We start from the raw sequence: 20,287 nt of genomic DNA on the forward strand, positions 1-20,287 counted from the left end.
GAAGTATCAAGAGAGCAGAAGTACAGTAGGTGTGGTGAAAAATATCTTTGTAAGCCAAGCCGACGCGCACTTGTGCAGTATTGTATCTAAGGAAAAGTAAGCATTAAAACTTTTTAAAACTCGTTTTTATACTGGATAGAGAACGCCTAACTTTCGGAATTAGATTGCATGATGATACCTTGGTACTGACAATCGCATTAGAGGATAAACTTAAGTAAATTAATTTATGTGAGTGTTGTCTGAAATTAACATCACATATAACATACTTATCTAACAAAAAATAATATTTCAGTGGCTGCAAACAGCAGTGGGCCTTTTAGGCTTAAAACCAGATGGCGCTGTTTCGCAGCCTGGAAGTGGCAAAAATTATATTTTCCCCAAAATATTTTTGCGTGTTTTTATTTTTTATAAGAACAAATGACATTCTTCTTTATTTTAATATCATGATATGACGTCAATACATATTCTGAAAAAAAAAATTATAGGCATCATCAGTGTATAATATTGTCTTCGGTTACCGCGATAGTTACTCATGAAATAAAACTATGGACAGGGCCGGATTAAGGGTAGAGCGAGTGGAGCGGCCGCTCTAGGCGCCGAATGGTAAGAGGGTGCCAAAATCGTCATTGCGTGCCGCACACATAGCTCAAAATGGCAGGGAGCCGGGAATGAATTTTAATCAGCTATTGAAAATCTAGATTTGTGATTGAGACTCATAATTTCAGATTATCTGAAAAGTTGCACCACGAGCCATCATGTAGGTACAACATTCATAAGGTGGGAGCTGTGGTTAGGGCGCCCTGAAAGATGAATTTAGCTCTTGACGAACCACGATTGTTGTGAGGCCGAATGACAAAGACAAAGTTACTTCGCTATCCTAATGCTAAGTGTTTATCCGACTATCCAAAGCCGAGTTAATCTTAAAGCCAAAGGCGCAAAACGTCTCAGAGAAGCGCAATTTTGTACGAGTCAAAGGAGCGTAAGCGTGATGATGAACGAACTTCTAAGCACTAGGAAACTGAAGGACACGTAGTGGCAAATCACAAATGTCTAAGGCATCCCGATGCTGACAGAGTTATTGTGGCCTAATTAACTTTTAGTGTTATAAAAATGATAACAAAAAAGGCCTAGAAGTCGGGAACGCACATAAGCAGTTAAGCACCCTGTGAAGTCTAAATACCCCAAAATATGCCATGGGGGGGGGGCGCCAAATCTATATCTCGCTCTACCCTGATCGAGTGCGCGGGCCGGCGCTGACTATGGAAACGGATTAAATCGCGTATAATGAATTTACAATTCATCCCGACGTTCGTTCGTTGGTTCGTTAATATTTCTTGTATGTGGATAGCTTTTGTACATTGTAATTTTTCCTCAGTCACCCGTTGACCACGAATGCTGTAAAGTGTTCGAAACGTCGGGATGAATTCATTATACGCGATTTAATCCGTTTCCATAGTTTTATTTCATGATCATCAGTGTAGTTAGAAGATTGTACATCCTATATAAATCATCCTTGAATGACATGAAATTATTCCTTGTTGTTTTGTGATGATGTAACTCATGAGGTAGGTAAATATGGGGATGCGGAATAACTCACCGATTAAGATGCACTGGTTCCCTCCTTGGCCAAGTGTTTTCACTGGTATGGTTTTAGTTTAATTTGATAGGGGATCCCTTTAGTTATTTTCTTTAATTTGAATTACATTTTTTTCAATATGTACTAGATCAGTTTTTCAGTTTTTCTTTCTTATTGACTTGACTTACGTATCAAGTGTCACTTTATATTTCGTTTTTAAACCTTGTCGAAACCACCCGACAAGGTGGTCAGAATATATTTTACCAAAGAGGTTTAACTGAAGCGCAATCAAAATATTTAAAAAATGAGTTTCAATTAAAATCAAGTACATATCAACAATTGTGACTTCGGGTAAGCCAGCTATTGCAAAAAAAAATCGGCACTAGATCCTGTAACTATGTAGTTCTTGGAATTCCGAACATATTTTTATTATTATTATAAATGGACTTACTCTTGGCCACAGACTAGCCAAATATACAGGGTGAAATAAAAAGGAGCAGCCATACATATATTGAAAAAAAAAAATTCATAAACAGGTTGAACAAAATTAAACTTACAATTTTACAATATTACGAGGCAAGGTACCCTACTGTCCCTCTCCGATTTGATTGATTTTTATATATGTTATAGAGTAATCAAAAAAACCAGACACGTATTTTTTTATAGCGGCCCAACCTGTTTATGAATTTTTTTTTTTCAAGTTAATGATCCAAACGAATATTTTTGAAAAAAATATATATATATACCTGTCATTCTCCGACATATAATAGAGTATAAAAATGCGGATATTTTATGAAAATGTGGTAGGTGTCGCTAACTTGTATCTAGTAAAAAAAAATTAAAACTTAAACTCAAAAAATTAAGTACGTAAAAAAAGTCAGGAAGTTAATTTTTTTTATTTTATGTATCCCTAATATATCAATAAAATATCCAAAGAACAAATCAATCGAATGCGTGGTTTTAAAGAAAAAAAAAACTAAATTTCGTTTCTTTTTTTTTAATTTTTTCGCAAACGGTAATCATTTAAGGCAAAATATTCACCAAAAGTATATATAATAATAAAACGAATAATCGTGCATAACAATATCTCAAATTTAGCCAGGGGCGATTTTGCTATGGCGGTCCGGCCATACCCTTTATTTATTGTATGGTACTAGTAATAACTACTTGAGGAGCTGTTTACCTAGGCCGTACAATGAATGTAATTTTCCGTGACATATTGAAAATTCATGGCATCTACATTGGTTGTAGAAGTTTCGCTACGCTTTAACAAAAAACCTTAACCTCCGTTTGTGTGCACTTGTTACGTCACTCAAGATAAGCGGAATGGATTACATGAAAATTCTGACCAAGTATTTTTATTTTTTAAACACGCTAATTCACTCCATGTGTTTTAATTTTTTTTAATATTATAGCTACAACATATTTCTAGAGACTGTCTAACTTAAGTTGACAACTAAATATTTTGAAAGCCTGTCCGGTAAAAATTTGACGTGTGCAGAGGAGGTAACAAAATCGCTGCCAACATAGGACGGTCCGACTCTAGTGCGCTTTGACTGGTTATGCGTATAAAAGACACAAACAAAGAACGCCCTTATTCAACTAAGTATAATATTAATGTTATGCAGAGAATGGGACCTTTGAATATACGTGGACTCAAATATTCTTGGTTAATACAGGGTGACATCTGAGACATGATCTGAAATCTATTTCTCAAGTCCGGTTCTGTTTCCATATCCCCACAGCACGCTAGTAATACATAATTTTTAAGAAAAAAAAACCGCCTTCCTTTGGGGTTCTGGTGATAAATACTTTCAAATGTTGGATTATGTTATCAATTCGTCTGTATATTTTTTAATGTTTGTTATTCGATATCTCCGTCATTTCTGAACCAATTTTGAAATCTGGATGATTCTGAAGTACTTACAGATGAGAATGATTATCAGAACGGAACTCTAACCAGGGGCGGCTCACTCTTCATCAGCAGTTCCACTGCACCAAATGTCACTGTTCTGGACGTAAGTGCATGCTGTTCTTATAAAAATACCAAAGTCACTATAAGTGTGCCGTTCAGATTTGAGGAGTTCCGTTCTGACCATCATCAGCAATTCCACTGCACCAAATATCACTGTTCTGGACGTAAGTGCATGCTGTTCTTATAAAAATACCAAAGTCACTATAAGTGTGCCGTTCAGATTTGAGGAGTTCCATGCTGACCATCATCAGGAGTTCAGATAAAAGGGCGTAAAAAAAAAAAAAAAAAAAAAAAAAAACATACAGGCCCTTTTACTCCCCTTTTACTCCCACATGTTATTTGATGTGCACAATAAACTTGGAGTTTCCGGACTGTTAATTTGTACGGGGAAAAGTAGCAATGAATACTATTTGACCACGGAAGGAAAACTGCATTCATTACTTTAGAGATGACTGTTAAGTCTAGCCAAATGCGTTCCAAAAGAAATTAAGTCAACCTACATTTACATTGCTTAAGCATTATTATATGATCTGTGACTTAATCTTAGTCTAGCCAAAGCTATGGACAATTTAAGTACCTAACTACTGAAATTTGAGGTCGATAAGGCCTAACCTGCACTGTAATAGAGTTTAGGGTTAGTCTGATTCGACCTCAACCCCACCAGTTAAAAGTTCTTTAGGATTTGTGCCGCAGCGAACGTGTTAACGGCTTGTGTTAATATTAAAAAAAAAAAAAAAAAAAATTATTTCATAAACGACTGTTTACATGATGTCAGGTGATGGTGCCGCCCGGTAAGCAAAATGCCTGTGTTGGGAGGCGCCGCTCTTCCTTTACGTTACATAACCATTTTATTACTAATACATAATAAGGTACTTATGTTATAACTAACTCTAATTTACTGGTCAAAACACCAGTTTGTACTAACATTTGCTAAAATTGCTAAAGCCAAAATACCCTACACAATATTATAGTATTTTATGCAACTGGTGGTTAAAAGAGGTCAAAAAAGGTGAGTGGCGTGGGTAACAATTTGAGGCGAAGCCGAAAATTGTTAATAAAGACGCCACGAGCATTTTTTGACTCAGTTAAACACCGTTGCATACAATACTTTTTCTACGACCAAGCACTTACTTTGAAAGAAAATTATAAATTCAACAAATACCTACTTTCAGTCATCTTAGTTATCTAGTGGACCGCCTACCATTTTGAATATGCAGTTTGAGTGCAAACATGAAAATAAAACTGTCTATGGTATGGTTCTTTGAAGCCTGGCCACTAAGACGAATCGAGCCGAGTTGAATCACAGAATATATAATAGTACAAGGTTGAATCGAGTTCTCATACATTTGAATGCGATTCGACGCGTCGCCAATGAACGCAGCAGAAAACGAAGGAGTCTCGACTCTGCGAATTGGTTTGTTAAGTTGAGCAATGTATTTACTGAACTGTAACAGCTATATCGTGCTACTGCTACTAAATGTTTTCAGGGTATAGACTAGATAGACTTGTCCTGACATCTTTTATGTAGGGTTTTAAAGTTCTATGCACGACCTTGTAACTCACGAATAACAGTACGGGAGTAGAAAAATATTATTATCACCTGAGCTACGGTGAGTTATTTTCATTGAAAGTAGATTCCAACTGTTTTCTCGCCTTCCAAGTTTATTAAAGCAGAGACTTGAGTAATTTGTACGCGCGCAGCGCTAACGGGGACTTAATAAGAGACTGGCAGCGGTTACACGGATTTCCGGAGCTGTGGGATTCAAACGAACAAGGAATTTCCATCATTTCCACCAGCTTATTTTAAAATGTTCTAAGGTAACGTAAATCGTCACTACTTTAAATAATCTCGTATCTCACGCTGTTCCTCAAAGTTAAAACGCAGTAGATAAGTCTACATATATGCATTCCATATTCCATACATACTTACTATAATTTTCTTTTCATTGACAGACAAAGATACAAGTTTTTTTTAAAGTAGTGACGAAATGTCAGTTAAACCTTCTTAAGTCGTAAATTTCTAAAATAATTTTAAGTTAATCCCTGGTTTATTAAGTTTTAATCAATTTATTACTATAACAATGCATTTTTCACCACACCAACTGTTAAAGGTTTACTTTGCTATTCAAAAACAGATAGCAAAATTGCATTTTATCCACAAGAGTGCAAAGTAATTTCATACAAATTTTAACTTGATGCTTTTGAATCATAAATGTGAAACAAATTGAAGTACTTTATTTATTTTGATGTTTTACAGTTCATATTATTAAATTAAAACGGACGGACGGTCTTAATTTAATAATATGAGTGAAGATCGTGTTAGTTTTACAGTTCATATTTTCATAGTGTTGGTGTGGTGAAAAATTTTGTGTTTCACTCGGTGGCAAAGTTTTTCTAACCTTCGTGCCTTGATATCCTCGCAACGCTCAAGATTCCACTTTTTGAACCACTCGTTACGTTCGCGGTTCAATATTGGAATCTTTCGCTTGCTCAGGTATCAATATTGGCACGTGCGGTTAAACAACAACTTTGCCCCTTCTAAAACAAATAACTAATATTCTATAACGGACAGACAACTAATATTGGTAACACTGAAAAAAAATCACGTTCATTAAAATAAATACTTAAATAAATAAATATTGGCGGGGGGGACACCTTTGATTTATCGTCAATCGTCAGGCCATAATATGAATGCTCGCGTTGGTTACACTCCGTGCATAATTCATATTGACTGTACTTATATACTGGACAGTAAATATGCGATTTTGCTACCTACTTACTCCTACCTATCAATTTGAGGGAACCTCCCAAATAAGATTTTTTTAAATTACTCAAACAACGGTCCCCACAAAGGTCAAAGCACTAAACTTTTCAAACAATGGCATTTTAGCGAGCAAAGTTAAATTTAGCAAGTTTGTCAGATATTTGAGTGGTAACTCTTAGGAATTTTTTAATATATTCCATGGGCATGATAAATTAATTCAAATTGTTCCCTAACGGTTAACATTTCTTTCCTTTGGTATAAAGCGACTCTTTAATTTTATTTGAGATTTCGTATTTATTTTCATTTCAAACGTATGGACAATTTTACCCTGCCAAAGACATACAATACAAACTAGTACATACTAAAATATTACTATAGAGACTTTTTGCAGATATTATTCTTGATACAGTAAAAAGTAAAGAAGTTCTACCAAGTTAACCCCTTCAATTGCCAACGACAATTTGGATACAATTATTTGTTTTACAAGGAGGCAAAGTAGTTGTTTAACCGCACGTGTCGATATTGATACCCGAGCAAGCGAAAGATTCCAATATTGAACCGCGAGTGGTTCAAAAAGTGGAATCTTGAGCATTGCGAGCGTTTCAAGGCACGAAGGCAAACTGCCACCGAGTGAAACACAAAATTTTTCACCACACCAACACGAACAAAATACTGACTATAAAACATCAAACTAAATCAAATCCATCGATTTATTCAATATTTATGATTCAAAATCATCATTTATAGGTAAATTTTATCAGCTAGCTTAAGGCATCAAGTTAAAATTTGTATGAAATTACTTTGCACTCTTGTGGATAAAATGCAATTTTGCTATTTGTTTTCGAATATCAAAGTAAGCCTTTACCCGTTGGTGTGGTGAAAATTATTTTTTTCTCGTTGTCCAATCGTTACTTGAACTCACAACCTTTCGCGTTTTATGTCGACTTGAGTGCGTTTTCACAGTAATCGATCCGATATCGAATACAGGACTGATATCATATACTCGTACATTAAAGGTGCCATCTTTGACATCCTTGTCATGCATGTCATGCTCGCTAAAAAGTCTTTGCTTACGGTGACGTCGTTGATCGGGTCGCCACCTTCCCGAATGAAGGTTGAGGGAGGCGATGGCTAAGATGCGCGCCATATTCGTGAACGAGTGCTGTTTGTGAAGACCGGTCTGTTTCAGCTAATAGGGGCTATGCTATTCTATGTAACATTAATTTTGAATGAGATTACGTTGAGGCACTCTGTTCGGTCCTTGTTTGTTTACTTTCTTTCTGACTCTTGGAGACCATATACATCTCCAAGGAAAAAAGTAGATTAAGCATATATATATATATATATTTTTTTTTCCTTTGCTTAAGACAACAAGAGTCTTTTACAACTCTAAAGTTATTTTAGTTATTCGTTTTTTTTTTCTTCATGTATAATTTTTTTTAGATGTACTTTGACACTTAGAGACTCTATACATCTCTAAGATCTCTTATTAATAATCATAATAGCTTTGTACTTTGTATAATTTCTTGTGTTAATATTTATTTTTTTATGAATACTTTTGCTTATTAAATTGTATCTTGTTTTTTTAATGCATGTTAATTATAAGATGTAATGTTTTGAAAAGAAGTGGCCCGCCGAGTTTCTTGCCGGTCCCATAGTGGATACCCTCCTCCAACTGAGGGGGGACTGAAATCTTCTCGAGGCTGAGGCGTAGGGTTAGAGCCGGCGTAGTTTTATTTGACGTTCATAAGCGCATTGTAATATGCCTACTTGGAAAATAAATATTTCATTTCATTTCATTTCTTCTTACATCCGGTGGTCTAGTATAACTGGCGCTGTCGCACGCGAGTCCATACTTGAAGTCGCGCTTGATGTATGGACCCGCGCGCGAGAGCGCAAGTTGTGCTAAGCCGCCAGATATCGGATCAGGTGCCGTAGCCGAATGGCATTTCTGCGACGCGAAATGAAATCGAAACGCCGCGAAGGGTAGTCGGGCTCTGTCGCGCCAATACGCAAGAGCGATAGAGATAGATATCTACGAACGTTTTGTTTTGTAAGCGTTTGTGCCAGTCGGCTATACGTACCCAGATAATGTAATAACGCAAGACTAATGGGGGCCCGTGCATGAAATATGTCCTAATATCAACAAAGTTGTACGTTTAAAATACCATTCGCACCAGCGAGGTTGTCAAAACTCTAGTCAAAATTGCTGCCAACTAAGCATGATTCTAGAAGTAAAAAATAAAACCGCCTTCAAGAAGAAGAAGAAAAATAAGCGCGTTACAAAATACGGAGAAACTAAAAAGCAAAAAATAATAAACCTCCCATATAACCATAATCGGTCGCCGTTCCTACGCAAATCCTCCTATTTTGTGTACACACAGGTCTTCGGGTCTCAATGATTAGTCGCAGTACGGTCGACGTTTAGTCGCGGCGACCCAAATGGGGACGATTGGTAACAGGCACAAATGGTCACAGAAGTGACAGAAGTGTGCACTACGAAGTGTTACCGTTTGGCGACTACTTTCCCAAAATCATTCGTTCATTTCATTCTTTTCAAATGGCGACTGTCAGAGACGTCAAAGTAAAAAAGAAATAAAATCATTTGACATTAAAATGTAATGGCGTAAGAATTTGTTAAAGATAAATATTGTTTGCATTTGTAATATAATGTGGGCTAATTACCATGGCCAATTAAATTGCTCGAGTGATTTCATAAAATAAGTCTAAATTTATCAACGCGCCATCAATTTACCTCAGTTTAACCAGTAATAATATTATTGACTACTCGGTGTTTGCGTGTTATGTATATTGATTGGTGAAGTTTTAGTGCTCCGGTGCATATACTATACTGAAATAATAAAAATAATGCCTAGAAAACCAATAAAGTTGTTAAAATATGGATTAAGACGGTAATATTCCATGTAAAAAACAGTCGCCAAACGGTCACCAAACGGTCGACAAACGGTCGCAAAATGGTCGCAGCGTACACGCGTGACCGAAAGCAGTGAATATTTATTATATTTTCAAAATGGCTTCTTGTATTATTTTTTTCCAGGTATCCTCAAACTTTATAAACAATTAAATATGCCGTCGTACTCAGTTGCCCTCACTAAAGAAGATTTAAAAAAAATTATAACGTGCGTACCGAGCTGCTGGGTTGTAAAGGATCGGGGATCATATTATTATGGTCTTCTATAGAGCAACTAGTATTTTGCGGCATTTCACAATTGACACTTGTTGAAGTAGTCGTCATTAATATTACTATCAACATTAATTTCAGCGATCTGTACTTCTTTTGTCAAGATTTTTGTATAGATAAGTGTCTACAAATTTGTAATGTTAAAGAGACATAAATAAAACGTAGTAGAGTAAATAATGTGTTTTTTTTGTAACCCAAACAAAATACTTGTAGATACGAGTGCGGAAAAGAGGAAAATCGATACGAGTAGCGATAAATTAATACACGAACGAAGGGAGTGTTTTAAATCGACACGAGTTGTGAATGTCCTTTTCGCACGTGTATCGTACGACGATTTTCAGTACCTAAATCTAAGCTAAGAGTTTCGACCAGACAAGAAATGAATCATTGCTTGATTTGCTCGCACTACTGCGTTAAAAAAAGCAGCATCTGTATACTCTATTTCATTTGATTCCTACTTTTATTGTGTAAAGCAACACTACACTTCATTTTTATCAATAAGAATTAAAAATTATATATTTAATACATTAAGTAACTATAAAGTGCTTATCTATTTGTATTATCATTCTGCACTTTTCTTAACTTTCCCACATTTCTATAAAATGTCGAAGAGTGCTTAAATGGTCGTCGTCGTTTATTATTATTTAATTCGCTCATATTTAAATGATTCAAAGCAACTAGTCCACAACTTCACAAGACAGTTTGAGAAACCTTCGTATTTCAGATTGTCATTTGCGGATACAGTGGTTTAGGAGCAGTTCGGTAATCAGACCTACACATGTGTGTACAAATTCTGTCAATGTCACTGTCAGAAACCGTTCTGACAGTGACAATGACAGCCACAAATTCGTCCACATGTTGTTACCGTTATGTGTGCAAACGTCGACTAATAAAGTGTCGTTAAAAGTCATTCTGACAGTGACATTGACAGCCACAAATTCGTACACATTTTGTTACCGTAACGAGTGCACACGACGACTACATTTTGTTATTGTATCAATACGGTCGCATTGTTTGCACGACGTTACCACGCGTTATGTCACATTTGACAGTTAGTTACTGATTTGAAGATTTTGCGACTGAAATGATTGTATGGGCTTTGAATTCAGATTTCTTATCGTATTGCAGTAATCTAAACATCCAACTTATAAACAAATCAATTATTTTTGTAGTCGGTACCAGACCTGTTCGTCGCCTTGCTATTGTCTGTTTGCCCCACCCAACCACATTCAAACATTTCTGGAAAGAGTATGACATACAGAATTCGTTTCTGCAATTTGTACGCGAAGTGTCATACATTTTTTTTGACTAATCCGCCTTTGTTTAAGAAAAATGTAAAAAAAATACTCCGTTTTGTGACTTTAACCTTTTATTTCTTAAGCATGCATAACTTTTATTACATGATTTTAATGTTAAAAATAATCCTCAATTCATGGGCTACGAAACAAAAAAGAATTAATATCCTAATGCAAATACTTTTTTTACAATTTGCATTCATAGGCCGAGAGGCAGAATTTTTTCGAAAAAAATTGGTTGTCTGTAAAGTCGGTTTACGGACGGTAGTTTAACGTGATAACGTCAAACATTACAGTAGTATAGACAGGGGCGGTCAGAGTATAGCAAAAGGGGCCCGATTCTGGGACTTTTTTCACGTTTTTTTATTTATTTATTTATTTATTAAAAATACACAAAAGTTAACAGTATTTCACCAAAGCACTTATGTGGTAATATAATTATGTACATGTTAAATTGACATAAATAAAAGCAAACACACTTAAAAGTTAAACTATGGTTATTACATTAATCACCTAAGGAGTGAAGAGTCTATGAACCTTAAGAGTTTTCTGTAAAACACACCAACACTATCAGCAAATATGTCAATATCGTCTGTCTCCAACATGATGCGGTTAAGAGCAGCTCGGGCTCGAGCGGTGCGCCGGCCGCCGCAAACAGGCGCCGCCGCCGCCGCGCCGGCACCGCGCCCGGCATGCCAACCACCACATTCGCTCTTGGCACTTGCAGCCCCATTCTCTCAAGCACGGATGCGTCATCTACTCTATGGTGAAACAGTTGGCGGTAATGCATAATATGCAGCAGTTTCCGTCTGGTTTCTAGAGTTTGAAGACCAACCATTCCTGTTACGAATAGAGATGGATACATATATGGGTAATATCCGTACAGTCGTTTGTAAATGTGCCTACAGAACTTCCTCTGCACTCTTTCTAGCATAGTGTTTTGTTCTTATTAGAAAGAATGCATTAAAATAAGCATCTTTTATAAATTAAAGTTTTTTTTTAAACCTACTAATTTAGGAGTTAGAGTGGTGCAAAGTTACAAAATTTTCCCGTAGCATTACTAAGGCGCCAGAGACAGAAAGCGATATCGACGGAGCCCCGCTTATTACAGAAACTGCACAGAATAGGAGCCTTCGGCCGTTTGAAGATACCTATCGAACCTAACCTATACCTATATAAAAGTCGTCATTTTGTATCCTAGACCGTTTGCGAGACGCGCGTTAATTTTATTAAAGTGCTAGTGCCATTTACTAATCTTAGAACCCTAATATCTCAGTAAATATTAATGGAGAAGAAAAAGTTTATATAACAAAACATCCTTATTTAAACGTAGAACACGTTGATTTATCAATATTAACATAGGTTATATTGGTAAAAAAAATCATCGTAAATTTATTAAGTCTCTGGCGCCTTAGTAAATACTATGGGAAAATTCGCAACTTCGTACTGCTCTAACTCCTAAATAAGTAGGTTTTTCAAACAACTTCATTCTATAAAAGATGCTTATTTTAATGCAATCTTTCATGTTTTTAAATTACAAACACTCAAAAATAATAAACACGGACGCGCCATCTGTCGCAGCTGTGGTGCTTTACTCAGGCCACACGCTACAACCATACCGAGCGCATCGATCAGCCGCTTAGTTCCTACGCGCGCCAATAGATGGCGCTTAAGCTCTATTGGGAAACGGGACAATGACGTCATCTTTTTCGTGCATGCTGCCCGTAGTAACGAGTTATTAGACGTTATCACGTCAAAAACTAAAAACTCGCATATATCCTTCAATCTATTAGAAATCTACAGTCAATCGTAAGTCGGACTTAAAAGAAAAAAACTTTGCGAAACGAATTTCACTCACTGACTGATCAGTGATCACGCATCGAGGGTGTCGGATTGCATGAAGGTACAAGTAGGTAAATTTTCCTTATTTTTGATCAGGTTCACCTTTCGAGCGTAGTCAAAATCAAAATTACTTACGTACACAGGCACATCTTCGTAATATACCTAAATAAGAATTACCAAACAAAAAATTGCGGCGCCTATTCTTCGCCCATTCTCCAATAATTAGGTGATCTGGGAATACCCGGTTATAAATCGAATATATTTAAAATCGTAAATATTGAATAAATTGATAGATTTGATTTAGTTTAATGTTTTATAGTCGGTATTTTGTTCGCGTTGGTGTGGTGAAAATTTTTGTGTTTCACTCGGCGGCAAAGTTTGTTTAACCTTCGTGCCTTGAAACCCTCGCAACGCTCAAGATTCCACTTCTCGAACCACTCGCTACGCTTGTGGTTCAATATTGGAATCTTTCGCTTGCTCGCTTGCTCGGGTATCAATTGCGGTTAAACAACAACTTTGCCCCTTGTAAAACAAATAACTACAGTATTTTAGTTATGCTGTTTCCAAGAGAACTCGCATTTGACGAGATTCGATTTTCCCGGAAATGGCCCTGATTTTGAGCACAGTTATCACTATGCCATCTGTTGAAAGCTACGAGTACTTCCTAGAAACCATGAAAGCTTGCCATATTTTACACCTGGTAACTCTGGTATTAAAGTTGTTACGTGATTTTCTCTTTGGTTGTTATTTTGTTTCTAATAATTGTATACTATATTTTAATTAAATAAAAGTAATATTCCACCATATTTGAATACATAAAATATTATTAAAGAATAGATATTTCAATCTTAGTTCTGACACAAAATTGAATATGCTGAAGGTAAGATAGTTATTTTTTTTTAAAGAATACAATGCATTAAAAATTTATAAATGAATTTAAATATATTTGTATGTACATTTTTAACATAAAAATAATGTAAAGTACTTAATATTAATTTATTCCTCTCATTTCTATAGCAAACTTTTATTTTTATTTAACTGGCAACTTTATACTCGGTTACTGTCATGTCGGAAAGAGAAATAAATTGAAACAATTGGAGAATATTATCAGAATAAAAATACATATTATTTTACGCTTGGGTGTAATTTTGTTGATCTACATTACGGCTAAAAGTCTCATTACGTGTAAGTTTCATTTGCACATAATTTTATTACGAATAATTATACTGGTGATTTACAAAGGGAATAAAAGTTAGAGAAAGAAGTTCCTCTTTTACATGTGAAAGACAGAGATAGTTGAGCGGACTTGCCTGTCAATCTACAATATTCTAATTTTAATTGTAATATTCGTAGGAATATTTATCATATATTGCTATTCATAATGTATAAAAGAAGCATTTATAATTATGTATCTTTTATATAAGTGCTAATTACTACATATAAAACACAACAAATCACGTTGCAGAGTGGCCTCTGCAGCTGTACTTGAGTATGGAGTCTCAGTGTGTTTATCATTCTAAGTGACGTTTGCTTATTCGCAATGTTTAATAATATTTTAATTTCAGATGTTAATGAGGACCCACAATGAAGAATTTGTGCCTGTGTAAATAAGCCATTAGTTGAAGAAGCCATAAAGGTGTCTGTTTTGTTTGTATAATCACCAGCATTCGAAATGATGAAAAGTACGTTAACTAAGGATAAACCAGGCAAAATGAGGATCCGAGCTTTTCCTGTAAGTAACCCTGTGCTTATTACTGCTGACATTGATTGCAATACACATGTTTATCAGGGACAATCATACACAACACAACTTGGTAACACATTGAGGTTTGTCATCAAGATACTAAACAATAAAGCATATCCATAAACAAATAAATACATAAATACATATAATATGAAAAGAAATCCTCATAATTACATCCATGTCTAAAGTAACACTATACAATTGTCTAATGGCTATAATAGATGTATGTGCTGACGTTAATTGTAATGAAAAGGTCATTAGATCACCTTCATATGTGTAATTGTTTACAACAAAGTACTAACAATTAGTCCACTAATTTATTACATAACAAAATCACATAACATTCAAATTTTTTAGCTGTTTTTTATACCCAAACACTATGTCAATGGAAATGTAATTAATTAGGTATAAAAATAATGATCCTATAATATTATGTGTGTCCTTTTGCCTCTACTTACTTTGTAACATTGTTTTTATAAGAAACGCTGTTGAATAGAATTTTAACTAAATAAATTGAACAAGCTGTTTGTTCACAATTGCAAGCACAGCTCAGCTTACATTGTAGTTGTGAAATACTTTACCTATACAAACATTTTTTTTATTTTTTTTATTTTTTATTACATACATGGAAAACCAACAGCTGAAGTTATCAATACAATCCAAAATAAAATTAAAAAGCCAATTACAGGTTCTCACTTATAAATACATCTACATTGATTCTTGTTAATAAAGGGTTTAACAGCCATAGTTCTATATAATAAGCTAAACAATATTCAGCTCAGTTTACCAAAGTAGGACAAGTAAGACCATCACCAAATTGTAAGGCTTGTAATAAATAACCACAAAATAAAAAAAATGAAAAAACCCCCGACCGCGACATAGTAAACCGATTTTCATGAAAATGGCTACGAACACTCCCGACTTACTCAGCTTTCAGACAGAAAAAAACTAAATCCAAATCTGTTCATTCGATCAGAGCTACAATGCCACAGACAGACACACACGCAGACAGACAGACAGACATTTCAAACTTATAACACCCTGTCGTTTTTGCATCAGGGGTTAAATAGGGGACATTCAACATGTTTTGACTGAATGTGTAAGGAACAAAGGTGATAGACTAGCTCCGTTTTGTTCACTCGGTCTGAATAGGGTAGATATATGGGTGGGTTCCAGTGTATTTTAGCTGAGTCGACATCAGATGAGGCCAAACAAATTTATTTATTTGTGTTAGGCTATGTAAGTAGATGTAAGACTATACCATAAAAAACAATATCCCTCTCATTTTTCTGATGTCTAATAAATAATACAAATTTCATACATACCTGTGGCGACACTGGCGACATGAGCATACTTGATGAAAAATTCTTAGTGGTTTAGTTGAATGAAATATACATTTTCTAACAGTTTGAAATCTACATGTAGTTTAATTGAAGTATTGCCTTAACACATTCACTGCCGTAGGGGGTCTTTAGACCTCTTACGAAGTATGGTTAATTATTAGGTACGTTAATTGCCACAGCAAAGGTGTTAAACCTATTAATGCTGGCTCATAGTATTAATACACTGTACCAGCCATGACAAGGTAACATTATATTATATCATTCAAACTACGACAAATATTAATTTTTTTAGAAAGATTAATATAGCTAGTGTGTATAGTGTCTGTGGTTGTTTAGTTTGTGATAGGTTATTTAAATGTCCAAATGTTATGAAAAGTAATTCATACAGATGGTGCGATAGTGTGATGGTGCCACAGCGCAGTATTCAGAGTTCAAATTGTATTAACACACTGTAAAAAATTGTATTTAGCATCACACTTTTGATCAAATTGTGCCACTAGACTAGAGTCATATCAGACATAACTCATTTCCATATTAAATTAAAACTAGAAATGGCTGGTGTGGCACCATCAGTGCCGAGCTCTATATACAAACAATTTAAATGCTACAATTATGAAAAAATCAAAGAATACATTTAGATTTTTAGCATGAGTCCTCTTTTATTTATTTACAACTAGCTTTTACCCGCGGCTTCGCCCGCGTAATAAAAGTATTCATTAAGATTTTCATTTGGATCCTTAGGTTTCTCTGGTATATTTATCTGCGATTATTTCGATTGCACATAATACTTTTGCTTGCAATGATTGTAGAAATATTACACATCGACCACAGCGTAGGTAATTCTATATACGCTGGGGAAACCTTTATAAACATCCCACATAGCCCGTATTTCGACACTATATGATCGGTGGGTAAAAAGTACTTTTTTCTATTATCCCTTACAATTTTTTACATTTTGCTTATACTTATCGCAAACGTAATCTTCAAGCAAGCAAACAACGATCGTCTTAGAGCACTTTGATTGTAAGAGACCGCCGACCGATTATCCGTATCCCTCTAACGATACCCATATTATCCGTATCCGTATCCGTATCCGTATCCCTATCTCTATCCCTATCGCTATCGCTAACGCTATCGCTATCGCTATGGCTATCGCTATCCCTATCGCTATCCCTATCCCTTATCAAGATAACACTAAGTTCTCGCGCTTTGTACACATATTTAAAGTCACATACAGGTCGAAAGCGATTAATTAACATTATTTTTACCTTTTTTCCCAACGTTTCGGCCAGGTTGCACTGGCCGTGGTCGCGGAAGACTGACGTCCCAGCAAAATGTCATGCAAGCAAAATAAATATAGTTCAAGAGTGCACGTCGTTGAAAAATTCGTCAACAGTGTAATACGCTTCAAGCATAAGTTTATTTTTAAGTTTATTTACGAATTTACGATTATCGCTATCCCTATCGCTATCCCTATCCCTTATCAAGATAACACTAAGTTCTCGCGCTTTGTACACATATTTAAAGTCACATACAGGTCGAATGCGATTAATTAACATTATTTTTACCTTTTTTCCCAACGTTTCGGCCAGGTTGCACTGGCCGTGGTCGCGGAAGACTGACGTCCCAGCAAAATGTCACCGGAGATGTAAACAACACAAAACTACCCGATATTAATTTATATAAATGTTCGGGGTAGACAAATAAATATAATCTACCCGCATGTAATTATTTACGACATCACATTAGAAACCTCAAAAATAACAGTACTTCTCCACTATTTAATGGATGTTATTATACATATAAACCTTCCTCTTGAATCACTCTATCTATTAAAAAAAACCGCATCAAAATCCGTTGCGTAGTTTCAAAGATTTAAGCATACAAAGGGACATAGGGACAGAGAAAGCGACTTTGTTTTATACTATGTAGTGACATCGCTATCCCTATCGCTATCCCTATCATTCATTCATTCATTCATTCATTTATTCCTTTATCAAACATAGTTTTACATGTCAACAAAATTACATATAAATACATTCTTCTTTGTTATTTTTTGTTATTAAGTGTCTACAGTCGGCACTTATAACTTACATAGTTAATGCAAACATGCTGTCGAAGATACATTTCAATTTTATAATTCAAAATGGTTGGTATAGTGAACCAGTTCAAGAGTGCACGTCGTTGAAAAATTCGTCAACAGTGTAATACGCTTCAAGCATAAGTTTATTTTTAAGTTTATTTACGAATTTACGATTATCGCTATCCCTATCGCTATCCCTATCCCTTATCAAGATAACACTAAGTTCTCGCGCTTTGTACACATATTTAAAGTCACATACAGACAGGTCGAATGCGATTAATTAACATTATTTTTACCTTTTTTCCCAACGTTTCGGCCAGGTTGCACTGGCCGTGGTCGCGGAAGACTGACGTCCCAGCAATGTCACCCCATGTAAACAACACAAAACTACCCGATATTAATTTATATAAATGTTCGGGGTAGACAAATAAATATAATCTACCCGCATGTAATTATTTACGACATCACATTAGAAACCTCAAAAATAACAGTACTTCTCCACTATTTAATGGATGTTATTATACATATAAACCTTCCTCTTGAATCACTCTATCTATTAAAAAAAACCGCATCAAAATCCGTTGCGTAGTTTCAAAGATTTAAGCATACAAAGGGACATAGGGACAGAAAAAGTGACTTTGTTTTATACTATGTAGTGATAGTGAAGTGATGGAGCAAACATAGGGCCACAGCAAAAATTCAATTTAAGGTAGGGCAGCTGTATTTACATGCAAAGATGATGGAGATTCTTAAGGTACCCAACTTTAACTTGTATAATAAATGTTTTAATTAAGGATTGTTTGTTTGTGTCCCAATTATTTTCTCTAATATGAATAAACCGCCTAATAAGTTAGGGAACAAAATTATCTTCTTTGGAATTTAGCGGTCTCGGTCTGTGTAGACAGCTGTAAACAGATCCTTCATTCAAATTTAACACTTTTTATTTGAAAAAATCCTAATTTGGTTTTGTCTTGATTAGTTATAATACTTATAATGCATTGTATGCTTGACACTAAGGCAGATTTCACAATAAAATAATTAATGTTATAATAGAAAATTTACCATAAACTCATTCAAAATTTGTACTTATCCCTCGAACTAAAAGTAAAATAGGCTGAAAACAAAATATAATTTGTAGTCTATTGTCATGGCTTTATGGTTATTACTTTTTAAATTAATGAATATGACAATATTTCGAAATTGGAATGTCAAATTGATTTTGGCTTGGAACTAAATTATTTGTATTCAATATGTCATAAATTATATTTTGACAAGAGGGAAAATTTAATCAATATCAAACCATTATTTGTATTTTCGTATTGTAACTGTTTTGTGTTTTTGTTACTTCTGTTTTAATTTTGTACAATGCCTATTTAATACATGTGATAAATTCAAGATGACACGAAAATTTCAAGTATGGAATTACTCAGAACCTTACTATCAAATGTATCCAGACACATGGGTCTGTAACAGACAATGCTAGTAGAATAGTGCTGGTTGTGTTGTGAGATAAGGGTTCGGAGAACACTAACACTCTATATTGACATCATACAAGTTTTATTTTTGTATGGAAAAATCGATTGTTGGAGTCAAGGCAAAATCAATGCTTCTGTGATTTAAAATGAGTGTAGTAAACTTTGAGAGTTTTTGTGTTTGGCTGCATCCTCACTCATAATTAGTAAAATTACTGAGCACCTTTGCTGAACACTTTTGTTCTTCTGTTTCAGATGACTATGGACGAGAAGTATGTGGAGAGCATATGGAGTTTGCTTAAAAATGCGATACAGGAAATACAAAAGAAAAATAATTCAGGACTCTCATTTGAGGAACTCTATCGTAATGCATATACCATGGTCCTACACAAACATGGAGAAAGGCTCTATACTGGCTTGAAGGAAGTGGTCACGCATCATCTTGAAACAAAAGTAAATTATTCTGCTTACTCTTGTTTTGATGCAAATTATTGCCAGTACTTTTTATATTTTAAAATTTTACGTGACATAATATTCAGTAAAATTTACTAACAAACATAATATCTGTAGGTACACTCGGCCAATTAATCTAGTCCTCTCAGTCAAAATGTGATGCTTCTTGTTGAAAATCTAATCTCAGTTGGTCCCTCAATCTCGAGGATCGTGACAAGACCAGTAAATATCACTGGTATTGATATTGACGAAGCCTTGGCTGAACACTTGCCCTAAAAGCTGGATAAAAAGTTATATATAATTTATTCCTATTTGCTTTTACTAGGTCAGAGAAGACGTCCTGCACTCACTACACAATGGCTTCCTTCAAACATTAAATAATGCATGGACAGACCACCAGACCAGTATGGTGATGATACGAGATATACTTATGTATATGGACAGGGTATACGTGCAGCAAAATGAAGTAGACAATGTTTACAACTTGGGACTTATTATTTTTAGAGATCAGGTACGTAATTTACTAAATAAGTAAATC

General features: G+C 35.0%; 1 protein-coding gene across 3 annotated transcripts in view; it reads left to right on the plus strand.

Annotated features, from left to right (window-relative positions):
- The first annotated feature begins 13,699 nt into the window (after positions 1-13,699).
- Positions 13,700-20,287, plus strand: part of LOC125226791 (cullin-3-B) — a 30,837-nt gene continuing 24,249 nt past the window's right edge. The window contains exons 1-4 of one of the 3 annotated variants that reach the window (XM_048130888.1): positions 13,700-13,839; positions 14,220-14,386; positions 19,552-19,749; positions 20,075-20,260. In XM_048130888.1, the coding sequence (XP_047986845.1) occupies positions 14,327-14,386; positions 19,552-19,749; positions 20,075-20,260 (444 nt within the window). In that variant the 5' untranslated portion in view covers positions 13,700-13,839; positions 14,220-14,326. Of the gene's footprint in view, positions 13,840-14,050; positions 14,144-14,219; positions 14,387-19,128; positions 19,287-19,551; positions 19,750-20,074; positions 20,261-20,287 lie in introns of those variants that run through there. The other 2 variants (XM_048130887.1, XM_048130886.1) reach the window with 2 other exon arrangements.

The sequence above is a fragment of the Leguminivora glycinivorella genome, chromosome 6, assembly GCF_023078275.1.
Source record: "Leguminivora glycinivorella isolate SPB_JAAS2020 chromosome 6, LegGlyc_1.1, whole genome shotgun sequence".
NCBI lineage: Eukaryota > Metazoa > Arthropoda > Insecta > Lepidoptera > Tortricidae > Leguminivora > Leguminivora glycinivorella.